Here is an 18,471-nt window from a genome sequence, read left to right as displayed (position 1 = left end):
ATTCCCTTATGTGGAGACTCCTGAACCAATCTGAGTGTCTGCTACTGATTGCAGCTTGCCCACACAGTCAGAAACTGAATCAGTTACATCAGTGCAGCTTTGGTGTGTTGACAAGGCCATAGCCATAGCCTGCCTTCCACAAAACCCTGTTGCTCCACTGTGCGGTCAGCCCCTGAGACTCGCTCTGTGTAAACCTTGACCTGGGGGACTGGCAGCTGTGGCTGTAACTTATCTCCCCTTCCCTCCCCCCACCCCCATGTGTACACCTCTTCCTGCTCAAGGCAGTCCTGCACTTAATGAAGCTGGAATCTGGACAGGACCTACCACCTGTATTGAGCCTCCAGGGGAAGGATGGAAGGAGTGGGGAGCTGTGGGCCAAAGGAACTGTTGCTCTGCTGGGGAGCACGTTGGCACGGGACTGACCTGGACCTAGGTCATGACCGGGTCCTAGTCATGGGCCCTGCAGGGTTAGAAGAGCTCGGGGTGCCAGGAGCTAGTGCCCTTCCCTTCCTATGTGGCACTCTGTTCAGTGCAACTGCCTGGCACTGGAAGCAACATCGCTGAGTCTTCATGTGTAGGGCTTGAAGGAGTTAATGGCCTGCTCAGAGCTCTCCTATCCAAGGCAGTCCATGCCCCCTATCACTGGGAGTTAAGGCAGTCTTGACTAAGTTAGCAGCTCCATGATTGTGCATGAAAGGGTTAACTGTGCCTATCCTCCTCCACTTCTCTCCCTTCACTTCTCCCCTCCCCCTTCCCTTCCTCTGAGCTTCACATCCTGTGTTTAGGTTCCAGCCCACATACCTCTCTAATCTGTGAGGCGTCACTCCCAGGGACTGTGCTGGCTCCTTCCGGCTGCAGCTCAGCTTTCCTCTGAAGTGCTGGGATCGCCAGGCAGTGGGGTAATGCCCCCCCACCGCTCCCCTGCTTCTCTGGCTCCTTCAGCTCAGCAGTTTTGTGCTGCCTCCTGTATCTAAACCAGAGCTACAGCAAGTGCCAGTACTGCTCTCTGGGCTCGGGCGTCTGCCCTGTAAGAAACCCACAGCCAAATTCTCTGCTCGGGAACCCATCCAAGCCTTCGGTTACCAGAGCAGAGGATTTGGCTCCAAGAGGGTGATTAAAGCACATCGGGGTTCTCCAATCTACCAGGTGTGAGTGTGACCCGCTGGCTGCTTACCCCTTACCCTGCCCACACCTTTGGGCTATTTTCCTATAATAAAAAGTTCAGAGTGCTGTTCCAGTACAACGATTCCAGGCTAGTGCTCTGAGTGCAGGACTCTGGAAGCCTGGTCAATACCTAAGTCCAATTCTGCCTCAGACACAGCCCCCTTCTGTGGGCTACAGCAAGTCTCTTCACCTCTTGGTTTGGTAGCCTATCTCATGGCTGCCAAGGATCAGTCCATGTTTGTGAAGCACTTCTGGGACTGAAACGTGATCCTGGGGTCTGCCCATTTCAAGGGGTGTGTGCTGAACATGTCCCTGACATCCTTTGGGGGCTGGGACCAAGACACCAATGTTAATAATACTGAGTTTTCCGTCTATGCAGCGCCTTCCTTCCTACAATTACTGACTGAAATACAAACTATGCACAGGCACCTGGATACCATGCTAGTGGTTGCCCTTGAAATTTCTAGAGAGCTGCAGCCATCTCTCGGGAGAAATGCAGAAGCTTTTAAACTGTGCGTGATCTCATGATACAGTAGTCTAGGACAGGAAGTGGATGCAGAGTACAGCTGAAATTTGCAGGACTTATTTTGACAGGATGAGACTCTTGACAAGGACAATGGGGTTAATGCTCCTGTTAAAAAGTGCTATTGGCTCTCCAGTAACCACAAGTGGTCAGGATCTCGTCTTCTCCAAAAGCTTGGGACCCCGTACAACACAGCGCTCTCCTAGTGCCATGGTGGACCTTTAAGCTTGGTGTGGATACAGAGAGGAGGGGGTCACCAACTGAATCGCCAGCACCACTTCCTGCTGGCTACTTTTGGAAGTCTCCCAGCCAGTTTGTGAGATCAGACAGAAGCGCAGGAGATGATGTTGGGCATTGCTTTTGGCCATAATGGTGTTGGGGTTTTTTTTTTGTTTGTTTTTTTGGTTTAAATATTTTTTTCTTTAGTATGGCTGAGCAAATTTTAGCCAAGACCTTCCAAGAGTGAGGAGTCATTTTTTATTTTGGCTGTGTAACCTGAGACACGTTGAGATGAGGGTGAGCCCTCCCCCCTTTGAAAATCAAGTCTTCTCGAAGTGTCTCAAGTTGGGCACCTAAAATCACTCTTGAAAATCTTGGCCCTTAGCTACTGGCCCCTGAAGCAAGTTTATATTTCCCTTTCCCAGCAGCACTGCATTTGCCAGCCCTCCCTCCTGCCATCCCTACCGTTCTCTCTCTCTCTCACTGCCAATGGTAGCAGATGATACTTAGGTAAACTGAACTCCTAATTGTTGGCTTGAATCTTCCTTCATCCCCCAGGCAGGCAGCTGCTGTTGACAGAGCTGGGGGGGTGATGGTGAGGGGGAATTTGCAGTCATGTTCTCTCTTACTGTGCTCTCTCTCTCTCAGGCTGGCTAAGATCTGAGCAAGGCCACTGACTTTTTCTTCCCCCATGGCTTCTTGCTGCTGATTAGATTACATTAACTTAATCTTCAATATGGAGGCACCAAGCCAGCAATGTTCCAGCTATTTAACGGCTTCTCAGGTATACATCTGCTGTGATTGATGGCGAGAAGCATCCAATGTCATCCCAGACACTGAAGTACTGCCACATCATCCTAACAGGCAAGTGGAGCCAGCAGGAAGGAAGGGGAAAGGGTCATTCGTTACCAGTTGTCCTGGAGAAGATGAAGTCCATCCACTCAAAACGATTTGATGCCACATAGCAATATGGGGCAACTGTCAAGATCCAAGGTCTGGGTCATTTAAAAGGCCAACTGGTTGTTTCTGTCTCATCCTTTGCACATTTTAGATTCTTGAATGCAGCAAACCTAAAATGGGAATGATTCCCTTACGATTGGGAGCTGTTCTCTGGATTCCAGGGTTCTGGGTACAAGGCCTGCAACTGGGCAGTAGATTGCAAACAAAGTATCTTTTGCCTTATGATTTTTTAATGGGTGAAGTTTTGGGCTGGAAGTGAGAGGGACTTTTCATATCCTATCCATCAAAGGACAGAGACTGGAGCATGGCTAAAGCAGCAGCTGTGGTGTGTTCTCCTGAGCCTACTTTGAATTTCCTGTCCTTTTCCTCTCAACTGCAGTCATGGAAAATACTTTCCATCGTGACTAGTTTAGGGTACCATTTGCAAAGGCTGCAGGAGAGACATTAATCCTGCTTATGCTGGTTCTGATGCTGGAGGAGTAGAGGTCACTCTGCTGAACTCCTGGCCTCTCTTTCTGGCAGAATTGCTGAAGGAGGAGTGGAGCTCCACAGTTTATCCTGCACATGCTTGAGGCCTTGGGTGCTAGGCCAGAAGTAGCCTCTTATGGACTAAATAACCATGCTCTGCTTTAGTGGTGGAATCTATTCAGCAAGATCCCATACTAGCTAAGTCCTACTGCAGCACATCTTTTGTGGAACCTCTTGGGTTAGTGGGGGATGCCGGAAGCCACTTCAGCTCCACCCACCAAGGTCTTATGGCTTCAGTTTGCTCTCTCCTTCCTCTGTGTCAGCTTCGTTTGCATGTTCTCACTGCTTTCCAATCCTGCTTCCCTGAAGGCTCTTCTCAGCATTAGGCAGTGGTGCAGCTGTAACAAGGTGGCTGGCTCTGACTGTGCTGTGTACTGAAGACACCTTGTTGGTGATCTAGTGTCACGCCTGGTAGTACAGGACTTATTCCTTTTTGGTGCCTCAGCACAGGAGACCTAAGTCTCCTGCGTGGTTACTATTTCCCCAGCAGCTATTCAATTCTGCTGCATCCCCCCCACCCCCCGTCTCCTAACCTTTCAAACTTGCTTTGGCTTCTGCGCATTCAGAAGAAGTTAGATTCTGCTGAAAGCAGCCAGAGCCCTGGCCCCTGCTGGAATTCCATCGGCCTAGGCTCCATCTTACGAATCCCACCCCTTCCCCGATGCCGACAGCACCATGGCAGCTGCCTGCCTCTGGCTGTAAATCCTGTGTGTGCTCCGCATTAGGGGAGGGTGGGCTGTCCTCCTAGATATACCAGTTCTTCTCCCCAAGGAGCCAGGCAAGTGCTTGCTGGTTTCTGGCATGCCAGCGATGGGTCCTTTGGCTCGGATTGTGAAGACAAGGGCCCGCTCGCCCACAGACGGGTGTGCTGGCACAGTGCCAGGCCCCCTTGCAGGTATGGTACAACTCCTGCCTCTCTGAAATACAAAACCATGTGACTGTTTTAAAAGAAGTGACTGCAGCAGAAGTGTTTGCCCTGAAGCAGAAGGGCAGGGAGTCTTGGGGCTCATCTGAGGCAGTTTCAGAAGATCCATATAAGTCTCTGGAAAAGGAGTCTGGATTGACAGTCCTGTGGGATTTTGCCTGTTCTGCTGCAGTGTTGTGAGCAGCATGCTTGTTGTTCCAGTCCTCCAGCGCAGGCAAGGCCTGACATGGCTGTGCATGTGCTGTGCCAGGGAACTATGGCTGGGACAGGGAGTGCACAGAGTGGCTGGTCCTCTTGTTTGTTCTTATGGCTCAGCATGTCGTCACAGGAGCGCAGCTTCTGCCAGCACCATTTGGAGCATTCACATAACGTGTCTGGTGTCACCAGTCCATTCTGGGACTCCTGAAGGACCTATTCCATAGTGCTTAGCTTCATTGTTGGGAGAAGGCTCATCTGGGACACATCCCAGTGTAAGGCACTGCAGGGTGTAATGGAAGGCTGCAGAACTTGTGAGTTCCCGTCCGTGCTGGAAACAACATTCATCTGCATCAGCTCACCTTCACCTGAGCTAACGATCTGATCTCAGGCATTGCAGTCAGCTGATGTGACTGCCACTTGTCGAATGATTAGGACAAATGTTCAGTGTGGCCTCAGGGCCTCTACTCAATGATTGGGTTCAATGTGCCTTTACCTAGAGTCCAAGTGGAATACCCATCCAATGCAATGTGGTCTCAACCTATGCAATCAGTGCTCAGATCTTCATGGCTTCCTCCTGTGAAGTTAGTCAGAGCCTGCACTGAGACTTGACCTGGTACTTGTATTTCATAAAATCCAATATATTTTTTTAAATGCATAAAAATATCCTCCTACCCCTTTCCAGTTTCCCACACCCAAAGTTCTTCATCAAGCAAGACTTCAGGAGGCAGACGCCCACTGCTGCTGAGGGGATAAGGGCAAGTCTCCGTCTCCTAACAGACCAAAAAACCACTGGTGCCGTGGCTTAAATCTCCTCTTCTCTCCACCAGGAGTTCAATGTATCACCTAATGAGGGAAAATCCAAGCTAGGAATTTGCTCTGAGCGGCCTATATGCAGATTGGGGAGCGGGAGGGATGTGGTAACGTTCTTCTAAGGTCAGGTCTACACTTAAAACACTGCAGCTGCACTGCTGTAGTGCTTCAGTGAAGATGTGATGTGTGCCCACGGGAAAGCTTCTCCCTGAGGAGTAGGTAATCCAGCTCTCTGAGAGGTGGGAGGTAGGACGATGGAAGAATTACTACTGTAGACAGTCTTACTCTGCTCACTTTTTGAGGTTTTCCTCATAGCCATGACAGCGAGAGGCTGGCTCTCTCTTTTTCTTTTTTTTAATGGAATCTAAGGCCTGGTCTACTCGAGGAAATTAGGTCGATATAACGACATAGATTAGGGGTGTGAAAAATGCACACGCCGGAGCAATGCGGCTAAACTGACCCAATCCCTAGTGTAGACAGGGCTAGTTGATGGGAGAATTCTCTCATTACCCCCTCCCATCAGTATAGGTGGTGTCTTGACTGATGAGCCCTAACATGCTGCAGGGCAAGCTAGCAGTAGCTGTGGAGAGGTGTTGGCACGGCATACAAGTGAGTATTGGTTGTTTCCAGGCCTTGCCTGTATGCCAGTGCAAATGGCTTCCACTGGGTAACCTGGGCAGGCAGAAGGACACCATAGAATGACCAGCCTAACCCACACAGGCAGGGTCCCCATGCCCTGCTGTGGAGACAAGAGCCCACCTAAGGGCATGTCTGCACATACAGTGCTTCAGTGGCACCGCTGCGGTGTGCTTGGTGAAGGTGATCTATGCCAGTGGGTGAGAGCTCTCCCATTGTTAGCTCTCCAGCCGACATAGCACCGTCCACACTGGCTTATGTCAGTGTAACTTATGTCGCTCGCGGGTGGTTTATTCACACCGAGTGACACAAATTCTGCCGACATAAGCTGTAGTGTAGACATAGCCCAAGAATAGCACCATCTGCACCTGCCACTGCAGAGTGAAGGGCTCTAGTCCTAGTGCTGCAGGAGATTGCTCATTCTCTCTGTGTCTGAGAGCCCTCCTCTCTGCTACTTACTGGTTGGTCGGTGGTCTGGATTGCTGTGGCTACCTGCTGCTGCCTCTGCTGGATTGGGAGAGCTCCTGGCATGCAATCTGGCTTGCATTCATTCACCCCATGAGAATTTGTCCTCGCTTGTTGGGAGCTAGTGTTGGTGTGAGGCAGATGAGGGACCTATTTGCTGGGTGGGGGAGCTGGGTGTAGCCCTCCTACACCCCTTGCTTTGTCTAGTGCCCTGTAAACTGTAGGGCTCCTCATGATGCGATGGTGCAGATTATATTCCACTGCGCCATAAAGGAGTGAGCCCTTCCCAAGCCTGTGTTCCCTGTGCTGGAGCAGATACCCCTGCTTGTCCTTTTTGAAAATCTTTTCAATGTATTCCTCTCCCTCTCTGCAGGGAGTGGCCATTTCCAAATCTCAGTGTGCTGCACCGTTCTGTTGGCACCAGATCCTTGTGCCCTAGCAGAGAATGCCCTCCAGCCCAGCTCTGTCCCAGCTCAGAGTATGACTGCTCCTTCAGCAGCTGTGGTTGCCATGCAGTGTAGGGATGGCAATGTGAATCTTGCATGCCCCTCTGTGCCGTGGCAAGGATCAACTTCAGATACCCCTCCATAGGAAAGGCCAGGTGCTGAGAGAGAAAGAGAGCTACATAGGTTTGCTCAGAGATGCTTTCCTTTGACCCAACTAGTTCCTCCTGATACTTGGTCTTGCCCGTGGCGAAATATCCAGAATCGCTCACAGATTCACCCGCTCCCACTGGCGGCCATGCACCTGCTGTGAGTTAAGCCTACTGGCTTTTCTTCTGTTCTCTTCAGTTCTGGGAAGCCGGTCACATTCCATAGCGGCTGTGCATCTGTCTCACTGCTGAGCTTGCATGAAATTGGGCAGGAAGCAGTTGTGTGGCCTGAGGTGTGATGCCTGGCTTGAGATCCCCACGTCACAGCCAGTTTCTTTGCACATCCTTTTCCCTTCCAGATACTCTTCTTTTTTTCCTCTGACTCTCTTCTCTTGCCCTCACTTGGGTTTGTCCTGACAACAGCCTGCTCCCTCAGAAATGCCTTTTGCCAGGTGCACGGGTTGCTTGTATGCTCAGTGTTGGAGCTACCCTCCCCGCCTGTGCAACTGCAAACCTGTGACCCTGACAAGTGCGTGAGTTGGCTTTTGGGAGCTTGCCTCTGCTCCCCCTGTCTTCTCTTTCAGGAACAGTAGGTGGGAGGAATCACACTTCTTTAGGTGCTGTCCCTGCACCTTCACTGGGGAAGTTGGTCCTGTCCAGCTGGGTCTCAGAGGAGCAGCATCTCCTCCCAGGGCTGTGCCATTAGCAAATGGCCTGAGTTACATCAATGTTAACAGAAAAGGTCATAGGCTAGAAAATACAATTCCAAATGGTGCCCAGTATGACTGAAACCTTATCGACAGGTCCAGCGATGATATACCCGAGGCTATGTCTACACTAAAGACTTTACAGCAGCACAGCTGTACCTCTGCAGCTACACCACTGCAGGGTCTCCATGTAGCTGCTCTTTGCTGACAGGAGAGAGCTCTCCCAGGGGCATAATTAAACCACACTCAATGAGCGGTGATAGCTATGTCAGCAGGAGAGCATCTCCCGCCGACATAGCGCTGTCCACACTGGCGCTTTTGTCGGTAAAATTTGTCGGTCAGGGGTGTGTTTTTTCCTGGAGAGACCCATATGGGCAAACAGAGTGAAAAGACTTGGATGCTTAGAGGACAGATGAAAGAACACAACAGTGGTGTATAAAATAATTCATTGAATGGAGAAGGTCAATCAACACTTGTTTTTCAAAATAAGGGTGCATCCTGTACAGTTGAAAGGCAATGGATCTAAAAGCAAGAGAAGGAAATAGGGGTTTGGATAATGTATCATTAACCTGGGGAGCTCATTGCTACAGGGTATCTGAATCCATGAGGCCAGAACTGCAGATACCACAGCTGAGATGATAAATCTCTTCCCACTTAGATTTCTGTAACTCCTGAAGTATTCTTTGGCCTTTGATCTTTATAGTGGCAAGGTGGTGAACTTAGAGGTATTGACAGAGACAGGGCTAGCCCTCCTCTGCTACCACTGGTGCTCAGGGCTTGAATGGCAGAAGGGCTAAACTCTCAAACTCCATCTGAAGACAAGGGGGAATATGGGCACTCAGAATCAAGCCCATGGTGTCTCTGGAGTGAGCTGGGGCGGGGGGGAGAGTCATCAAAGTAGCTCTTCCTTCCCAGTCCTGCTGTATCTCAGCTGAGCTGCCCTGTGTTTGTTGCCCACGTGGGCCCTGAGCCTCAGTCTCCTCCTGGGAGTGGGTTAACTCTGGGTTGTTTGTTAAAGTGAAAATAGCTTCTGGTTTCCTCTGCTTCTGGTGGGGGTGGTCACCTGCCTGCAGCGTGCTGGCTTTACACCTCTTCTCCTTCTCTGCTCCCACAGTGCCTGGAGAAGTTTCCTGTGATCCAGCACTTCAAGTTTGGCAGCCTGCTTCCTATCCAGCCCGTCACATCTTAAAGAGGCCATGGGAGGAGTCGATGCAGCGGAGACGACAGTGCGGCGCTCTTCCTCCTTCTCCTTCCTCCCTCCTCCTCCACCTCCCCAGCCCCAGAGCCCATTCATCCCTGCAGGCCTTTCTATTTACAACTAGAGAAAGTTACACGACACTTAGTGACCTTGCATGGAAGAAATGACCAAGAGCAGCTGCTCATGCAAGCGCTCAGCACACTGACATTAGAAAGTGACCAAACCAGTGCTGTGCTTCTCGCCTCCAGTGTGTTCAGTCTTAAGCTGGTTGTGGTTCGAAGGGCTGCTGCCTACTGAGCTGGGCGGGAGGGTGGTTTAAATGGGGTTGGGCAGGGGATACCTCTAGTACAGGTTTACAAGAAGACCTCTTTTATCCCCTGGAGGAAGGAGGAGTGGAAGGGGAGGAAGGCATGTCACGGGGCTGGGAGAGTAACTGCAGTTTCCCGTTGAATTTCACTGAAGTCTCCTTTTGCTGCTTTGTTTGAGGAAACTAAGGCTAGTCGTGGGGTATGAACATCTCCAAAGTCTGTATTCTGCTGCCTTTACTCGAGAGGGGTGTTGTTAGAGAGGTAGAGGAAGTAATAGGAAGCTTCTATGAGTCACTTGACACCAGGGTCCCATCTCTCCCCTAGCCTGGGTAAGAAAAATTGCCTCTTTCCCCTCACCTCTACCCCCTGGCAAGTTTCCCTGAGTCTTCCTTTCAAACCATCTCCTCCTCTCCAGGGTGCCAGCTGGGAACCCTGCCCCTGCCAGCCTGGGCCCTGGACCGTTGAGCTGGCTTTGGAGCTGAAGATAGGCTCAGGGGAAGTCTCTGGATACCAGAGGGTTGCATCTCTGTAGGAAGGGCTATGCAAAGACACTGTTCTGGCAGAGCCTGAGCCAGTTTCTTCCTCGTCTCTGTAGCTAACAGCCACAAACGCCTCATAGTGCGCACAGGCCCTCTCCATTGGTACTTTGGGATCAGCTGAGGCTGGGCACAGCCTGCTTCTCCACGCTTACCATTTCCTGTTCCGTGCTTAGCCACTAGAATGGGGACAGCCTTGATGTCCTCCCGGTAGTTTATCATGGCTGCTTCTGCGTTGTTATAAGCTGTAGTGACAGCCCCATAATAAAGGGATTTTCCCTTTCGCTAGCACATCCCTACACGCTGTAGACTTTACTGTAGGGAATGCAGCATTGGGCAGGTATATTGGCTTTAAATCTATTATTTATCTGCTGGAAACAAAACGTGTGTCCATGTCCTGGGGCAGCCTTTTGCATTCTTAAAAAAAGTCTTTCCCCTCCATCATTCCCTGCAACAGCTGCCACCCTACTGGGGCAAACTGCAATTATTTTTACCAAACCCCTATTAAAGCGCCAGACATGCTCTGTGTGTCCCAAGAGGCGCAGGTTGTTTAGGAGGCCTACTCAGCATGCCTAATCCATACAGTGGTTCTAGACTTGTTCCAGTGGCTTAGTCTAGGAGCACATCTGATTAAAGGAGGGGCTTAGCCAGGCCTTTGGTAATTAGCGGTGCTAGAAAAGGAATGGCAGAAAATGGATGGGTTGGATTTGAGGGGAAACCTTAGAGGTCGCTTGGGTCTGACCCAGATTCTTTATAAATTCCTTGCTTGAGAGGGCATGTTTACTCCTGGGGTGTTGTTAAACACTGGTTTGGAGTGTAGCACTAGCTGCATTTAGCAGGCTTAGCAAGGGCACTTTGTTGTTGTTGTTGCTTTCTTGGAGGGTGCAATGCCAATGTTTCTCCTGCTGCTGTCATCTGCAGCCAGCCTGCCTAACCTTTTCCTGTTTGAGCCCCTTTATTGCTATTAAATTATTGGAAAAAGTTTATTTTGCTCATGGAATTGGGTTCTTCACATTTTTCTCTTTGGCTGCATCCTCTGGAATGAGCCTCTTCCTTCTCTAAAGCTTGTGACCTGCTGCTGGGCAGAGAAGGTCTGAAAAATGCATTTAAATTAAGCTGCAGTACTTGTTCCTTGGGCTAAAAGGCAAAACCCTTGCCAAACTGTCCCCTCTGTGCCATTGCTTTGGGCCTGAGCTAGTGCACAGTGTGGGACAACTGCAGGTGAACTGAATCAGCTGGTTTTGGTTTTGTTTTTAAATAGCAGCTTTATCAACTTACATTTCAAATAAAATGTGAAAAAAAGCCCTAGATCAAGCCCTGTTTTACTCTCAAATCATTAACAGGATCTGTAGGTAGAATTAAATTACAAATAAATACACGGGGAAAGTGAATTTGGAAGACATTAACCTGTCAGGACCCCTGAGCGTTCTTACATTCTGGTGCTGTAGTTAAAAGGATGCAGTTCAGGGACCAGAGCACGCTGTTAGAGACCAAAGAGGCCTAGTTCTCATCTTGCCTTTACTGCCTCATTGCGTGACCTTCGGGAAGTCCCACCATTCAGTAATACGGGTCTAATAATAGCTGCCTGACAGATTGGGCATGACTTAGCTTGAGATTTTCAAAGTTGTCTATTAGAGTTGGACACCGCATTCCCTTTAATTTTAATGGAAATTAGACTTCCCACTCGAAATGAAAATCGGGGCCTCAATGTCTGCAAAGCTCTCTTAGATCCTTGGTGGAAGATGCAAAATGAGTGCAAAATGGGGCACCAAAAGGATACATTCCTTCCATGGCACGAGGCGTTAGCACTGCCACCAACCTTTACTGGGGCCAGCACAGAACTCTGGACATGGGACATGAGGTAAAGGAGCAATTAACATGACGTTTTTAATGTATTCACCATCCAGGTCTGCACACTCATTCTCTCAAGGATGTGGCCGCTTAAACAGCTAGTGTGTGTGTGCGTGTGTGTGTCATAGTGCTCCACCTTTAACTTGCCCTCAATAATCTGATGATAGGCTGCTTCTGTTCCTCGCTCATTGCATCTCAACTGCCGGCCTGTTTGGGTTCTGTCCCTTTCCCTGAATGGTTCCACCTGCATGCATCGCACTACCTGAAACATCACTTGGCTTCCCCCAATACCTTAGCATCCCACCTCCCTGGGCTCTCTGATATTGTGGTTTTAATTAAAAATCTATGTGCTTTGCACCTGGTGATTGTGTTGGATGGTGTTAGAAGGGGGCTAGCCCTGGCTTCCCCGCTCTTGGGTGGCTCGGCTCCCGAAGCTAATGGCTGCAAATCTGGCTGGAGCCTCCCAGGCTGCAGCCTTTCATACATTGAAGAGGCTTTTCTTAGGTGCTTTCTATCCTGGTCATTGATTTCTCACACCAAAACCAATAGGCCACTGTGCTTAAGGATGCACTTCCTCATCCGGTTCAATAATCAGCCCTTCTCTATTTGCATTGTTAGGATCTTTGTGGATGTTTTTTACAAAATAGATGCAACCAGCAAGGCATGGAGGCCCACTCCGCCTGCAGGCAAATACCTCCTGTGGGATTCAGAAACTCCCTTGAACTGAGAGGTTTCAATGCTAAGGCTCATTGTGAGGCGGGGGAAGAGCCGAAATGAGGACATCTTTCCTTTGAGGCTGGCCTGCTGTGGGGTCTAAAGCGTGGCTTGACGGGAGAGATCAGGACAACAGCTGTGTGTGGCTCCAACCCGAAAGCTGGAGCTGGATCTTCTCAGCAAGATAAACTGAAGCTTGCAGAAGTTCTAAATAAACTTCAGTGTCATTGTCAATAGGTTATATCCTTCCCTTCTGTACAGCCTGCCTGGCCTAGGTTTTCATGCTGGTAAGGGTGATAGTGGATCCCAGGAACAGACATGGCAACAGAACGTCAGCTGTCATTTATAGCTTCATGTTTTCTCTAAAGGTGCTTATATTTGCCTTAAACGTGTTGCTGGGAGAATCAGCTGCATTATTGAAAAGAACAGCTACTCTCGGCTTCCCACTACCTTCCCCTCTTACTCCACGGCCAAAATTCTTTAAATAATAATAATAATAATTAGGTAGTCAGAAACCTTAAAAATCCGTTTATCAAGGAGTTGGGAATGTTTACATCACTTGCATTTAAACAGTATATAAATAAACCTCTTGCTAAAATCCGAACAAAGTCACTTCCACAAGCTTCCAGTTGTCGTTTATTGCAGTTGCACTCAAAATCCCTAATCAGGGTCAGAGCCCCTTTGTGTTAGGTCGTGTACAAACGCACAGGCAGACATGGTCTCTGCCCTGAAGAGCTTGCAGTGTGTGGCCCTAATTCAGCAATGGGTTTTAAGGATGGACTTAAGCACATGCTTAAATGTTTTGCTGAATCTGGGCCTATAAGCAGAGGAACCAGAAAAGGCCCTTGATTAGTTGGCATCTTTCTAGGATACCTAGGAGAAACAGAGCACCCGCCAAAATTCAAGGTATCCAATTAGGACAAAAGGTAAGCTCTGTATTTTAATATGCAAATGATCCCCGAAAGGACCTCACTTTGTGCTAGCCATAGCAGCGAACGCCTTTGAAAAGTTGGGAAGTGATAAGGTTGGAAATTTGGACCCTGATCCTGCAGCCACTTGCATCTCAATGGGACTAGTCACATGGATAAAGTGAAGAATGTGCATAACTGGCTACAGGACCAGGGTTTAATACATTGTCATCTACACTGCAATAAAAAAACCCTGGCACCCAGTGTCTTAGCCAGGGTCAATTGGCTTGGCCATGCAGGGCTCAGGCTGTGGGCCTAAGAATTGCAGTGTAATTCTTCCCGGTGGCAGGGTTTCAGAGGCTGGGCTCCAGCCTGAGCCTGCATGTCTACACTGCAATTTTTAGCCCTGCAGCCCAAACCCTGTGAGCCTGGGTTAGCTGCAGGTCTTTTATTGCAATATAGACATATTAAGGCCCTGAGCCTGCAATCACAATGTGGACAAAAGTAAAACCCTAGCTCTCAGCTGGCATAAGAACATAAAAAGTTGCCAGTCTGGGTCAGACCATCTTTCCCAGTGTCCTGTCTCTGACAGCAATCCCTCCCAGTAATATTCCACTCAATGGAATACTACTGCAGGAGGAGGGTGAAGTAATGCTACTGAAAACAAAACCATCTTTAAATTCCTAAGAGTTAATGTATCCTATAACGTCAAAGCACTTTATAGAGTTCTCTAATGTGCTGCTTATAGGGAAAATCCAGCAAAGTTTCCGACATTGGAATGTATTCCTCTGATTGACACTGGCCAGATATAAGACACTAAAAGGAACATTCTGCTGAGATTCCCCCTTTTATTTCATGTACATTCTGACAATGTATATCTTAATTTAAAAAAAGAAAAGAGATCACTTCATGTAGCACTTTGACAAACACTCCCTGGTGGGCTAGAACTAAACTTACTGAAAGGCTGTAACACAGATCATCAACTCTATTAGACGGGTTGCAGTGTGAACTTTTAGCACCAGCATTTATTCCTTTCCAAATTGCAGTAGAGAATTTGACTTTATCTTGCTGATCCATCCACATTTTAATTTCCTCTGAACAGCTACGTATTGCAGGATGCTGGAAATCCCCAAACCCACTGGAGCTGCAAGACTAGCTGTTTCGGCCAGTGATGCCAATAAAACATTCATGTATACGATTAGCAAAGCAAAATAAGAGGTTGGGCGCAAACTGCCAACTATTGCACTTTCAGATCAACACAGGAAAATAAATCTTTTTTTAAAAAAAACCTACTAATTTTTACAGTTGGGGTGTTAGGAGAGAGAGATGATTTCCTAGGGACAGGACCAACAATTTATAGGGGAGGAAGCATTGTCCAGTCTTTGGGTGCCTGGGACTCAGAAGACCCAGGTTCAACTCCCTGCTCTACCCTGGACTTTCTGTGTGACCTGGTGTCACTTGGTCTGTCAGGGTAGAAGCGAGCCTCCTGGGCCAGGTAGACAGACGTGCAGTGGTTGGGTTCATGTTAGCATGCTAAAAATAGCTGTGTGGACATTGTGGCACTGCCAGAAGCTCAGGCTAGCCACCTGAGCTTGGACCCAGGGAGCACGTTGCGTCCATACTTGAGTGGCTTACCTAAGCCTTCACCAATGCAGCAACGTCCCCGCAGCTATTTTCAGTGCACTAGTGTGAGCCCAGCTAGCACAAATCTGTCTCCTTGGGTTGGGAGCCTCGCTCGCAGCTGCAGTGCAGACATACCCTCAGTGCCACAGCTGTAACCTGGGGATAACAGCACTTCCCTACCTCACCTGTGAGGATAAATACGTGAAATGGGGCTGCATAAGTACTTAAGACACATAGCATAAACCCAGAAAGGTGGCGTGATAATGTACTCATACAAGTTTGCCTCTCCTGCCACTAGCCCAGCTCCCAAGTTCCGTCACTTACTGTAAACTCAAATCTAACCCCAGCAGAAGCCAACCTGGTAGCATTTCACTGTGTACTGCCAAGCAGTGATCTCAAAAATGGCAAGACTCAAAATTGGAGTTAGGAAAAAAAATTATATTAACCCTGTCTGATTTCAACTCCTGTTTTCATCCTCCTTCATTTCTGGCCTTTGTTGCACATTTGAGTCATGCAGGACGGAAGATCCTACTGTTAATCAGCTCCAGCACAATCCACTCACCGAGGTCTGAAGCTATCAGTAAAAATATCAGAGTCCCATTTAAAAAAAGTCTCTCTAGAGATTCTAATTCAATCCCAGCTGGTGTGTGACTTCATTGTTTCCCATGGTTTACACAGAAAACGAGATGTCAGTAATGGGTAGCCGGGGAGGGAGAATGCTGAGGGACACAGAATTGTTTGTTGTTTTAAAGCAAGTGTCCCAAAACCCAGGGGTTTTCCAGTATCGGCACATCCAGAACCACGGTATAAACCAGAGGTATTGCATACATCATCAGATGATTGAAGTGCCAGATATAAACAAAAACGAGAGTCCGGTAGCACCATAAAGACTAACAAATTTCTGCGGGCAGAAGCTTTCGTGGGCTGCAGCCCACTTCGTCAGATGCAAGTGGGTCGCAGCCCACGAAAGCATATGCCCATAGAAATGTGTTAGTCTTTAAGGTGCTACCGGACTCTCATTGTTTTTGCTGTATACGGACTAACACGGCTATCCCTCTGGAACTTTTCAGATATAAACAGAATTTCCATGTAAAGGCTCCTTAAACAATGTTAGGCTGAGTTAATCTAACCACAGCCAGGAGGTTTAAACCAAAGGCTCAATTCCTTCCCTTAACTCATATTGTCACTGGGCAGGAGGAGCTCTAATGGCCTGTGCGAGAGCATTAGCCATGGCTATTAACCTCCTGGCTCATGGTGGCCTTTTTTATCACATTCTTTGCTTCCGATTTGTAATTAAGATGAAGATTCACAATCGTTACAGTATAACAGACAATACAAGTGCGCGGTCCTCTCCAGGGGCAGAAGGAGAGTCCATTTTCAAGACTGGAAGAGTGTCCTACTCTGGGTAAAATTTATCCCAGCTGACGTGTACAGGAGTATTTGTTTGGCATATGATATACCTTCTGCCAGGTGCCTCTATCCTGTCCTTGCAAAGGGGAGGGTCTTAATGATCTAACAGGCCTTTTCCATCGTCAGATCACCAATCCTATGATTGTTCCCTAAGTCCGTGTTTCCAAAACTTTGCTACAAGCCTTGCCTTCATCGTAAGAGCCTGAACAAACACGTCGGACTTAGGAACGGGATCACCTGGAGTTTTTCTGTCCTGTTAGGTTCCTCCTAGTCTGGTCTCAGCAAGGGCCTGATCCAACTCCCACTGAGGTCAAAGAGAGGCTTTCCAGTCACGTCCGTGAAAGTTAGATTTGGCCCTTAATGAGGTCCTGAGGATCTTTCTCCTATCTATCCATTGATGCTCTATGGACTTAAATGAATCTTGGGACCACTGTCTGTTTTCCAAGCCCTAAAAAGACAAAAAATATTCCTTTCAAAGCAAATACATATACTTCCCCAGCTCCAGTAGCCCCTGGAGGAGGCTGAGGTCTGTTGTATTAATTCGTAATTTCCCTCAGCCGAGTTCTCTCAGCTGAGCTAGCAGCTCAGGTTGGTTAAAGAACCACTTGTGCCGTGGCAGACTCTCCTTCATGGCTGCAAGGAGCCAACAGGTCTGCATTTCAGCTCAGCTCCAGGCTTCTTCCTAGCCTTGCTCCTGTCTGGTTCCTGATGCTGGCTCTGAACCTTGGCTTATCTCCTGGTTCCTGACTCCACCAGTTAGGTTGGACTCTGGCTCTACCCACTAGGCAGGGCTGCAATGCTAACCATTGGGACAGTCTCTTTCTCTAACCAATAAATCAGACTCCCTTGTCCTAGTCCCTGACAATCACTATAGGCCACCCCATGGTGGCCTGGATCACAGCTCAGGAAACGTTGCTCTAAGAACACACGATAAAGGTAAAAAGCAGAGTCAGATTAGTACATGCAACTACAGCAACGAGGGGGGAAGTACCTGTAACCCCTGGGCAGTGTGTGTTCTGCGTCTCCCTCAAGGCCTGGTCCACAGCAGACAGGAATCTAACACGGCTCCTTCTTCGGAGGGCAGTGCTCTAGCTCAAGCAGTGCAGGTCAATGCTCTTCATTCTGAAGATCCTGCTTCCTTCCCCCTGAGAACTAAGTCTTGGGCTGATTGGGTTGAGAGGATCCACTTCAGAAGTGCCTCCCTGTTTCCTGGGCAGCCACCGTTCCAAGTCCCTCCGTCACAAGGCTTGGAGCACGCATACTGCGCACGCGTGTATGGGCCAGCGCAGTTTGGCATGGCTTTGTGATAGGAACGAGCGCTCTTTCCTTACGTTGCTGGGATTCTCTTTCAGCTACCATCGACCTATGTCTCCTGTGACCAGCGGGGTGGTAGGGGGCATCATTCCATGACATGGCAATGGGCAGTGCTTGTATCCCAGAAGTATGCAGCTCCTCTCCAGGGCCCCTATGAGGGAAGGGAAACATTATCACCCCAGTTTACAGCCAGGGAGCCGATGCACAGAGCAGCTAAGGGCTTGTCTACACTTGCGCTTATGCCGGCAGAATGTATGTCACTTAGGAGGGTGTTATTTTCACACCCCCGAGCGACAAAAGTTTTGCCGGCATAAGGGCGAGTGTAGACCAGCCCTTAGTGACTTGCTGGGGGTCACCTACGAGATGCATAGCAGAGCAGGGACTTGAATGTGGGGCTTTCTGCATCCCAGGCCAGGGCAGGACTCCAACCTCCAGGCCGTCCTTCCTTGCCTTTGCATCGACTACTGTACAAGGGCTCGTCTGGTGGTTTAGTGACAGCACCGTGCGGTGGCCAGGCAAGGACCGGAGATTCGGAATGAAATCCTGGCTCCACTTAACTCAACAGGAGCTTTGCCACTGGCTCCACGATTTCACTGTAGCTCATGGGCCACTGGGACGGAAGGAGGCATCCTGTGGCAGGGACTCGTGCCTGCCGCTGACAAATGAGCTCTGTTGGGAGCCATGCCCAGTCCTTTGCTGGAGGGACGGTTTCTACAGTGGGGGCCCGTTCTCACCAGAAGAAAATCCCTGCCCACTCTCTGTGTAGGCCCTATCTGGTTTCTAGTAAACCGGGGGTTAACTCTCCGCCCAGCCCTCGCACAGGTGTAGAGGGTGGAGTAACAAGCCATCTCTGGGCCAATCAGTGTCCCAGTAGGAACACAG

At 49.1% G+C, this 18,471-nt stretch overlaps 1 protein-coding gene across 1 annotated transcript in view; it reads left to right on the top strand.

Moving 5' to 3' along the window:
• PTPA (protein phosphatase 2 phosphatase activator) overlaps positions 1 to 12,395 on the top strand; it is a 38,771-nt gene extending 26,376 nt beyond the window's left edge. Inside the window, exon 10 of the mRNA XM_067542007.1 lies at positions 8,842 to 12,395. Coding sequence (XP_067398108.1) covers positions 8,842 to 8,916 — 75 coding nt within the window. The 3' untranslated portion in view covers positions 8,917 to 12,395. The remainder of the gene's footprint in view (positions 1 to 8,841) is intronic.
• Positions 12,396 to 18,471: the final 6,076 nt, after the last annotated feature.

Source organism: Emydura macquarii, unplaced genomic scaffold (assembly GCF_026122565.2).
Source record: "Emydura macquarii macquarii isolate MOO-44397 ecotype Brisbane River unplaced genomic scaffold, CSIRO-AGI_Emac_v2 contig_691, whole genome shotgun sequence".
NCBI lineage: Eukaryota > Metazoa > Chordata > Testudines > Chelidae > Emydura > Emydura macquarii.
Note: the sequence above shows the minus strand (reverse complement) of the source record. Positions and strands in the feature narration are given on the sequence as shown.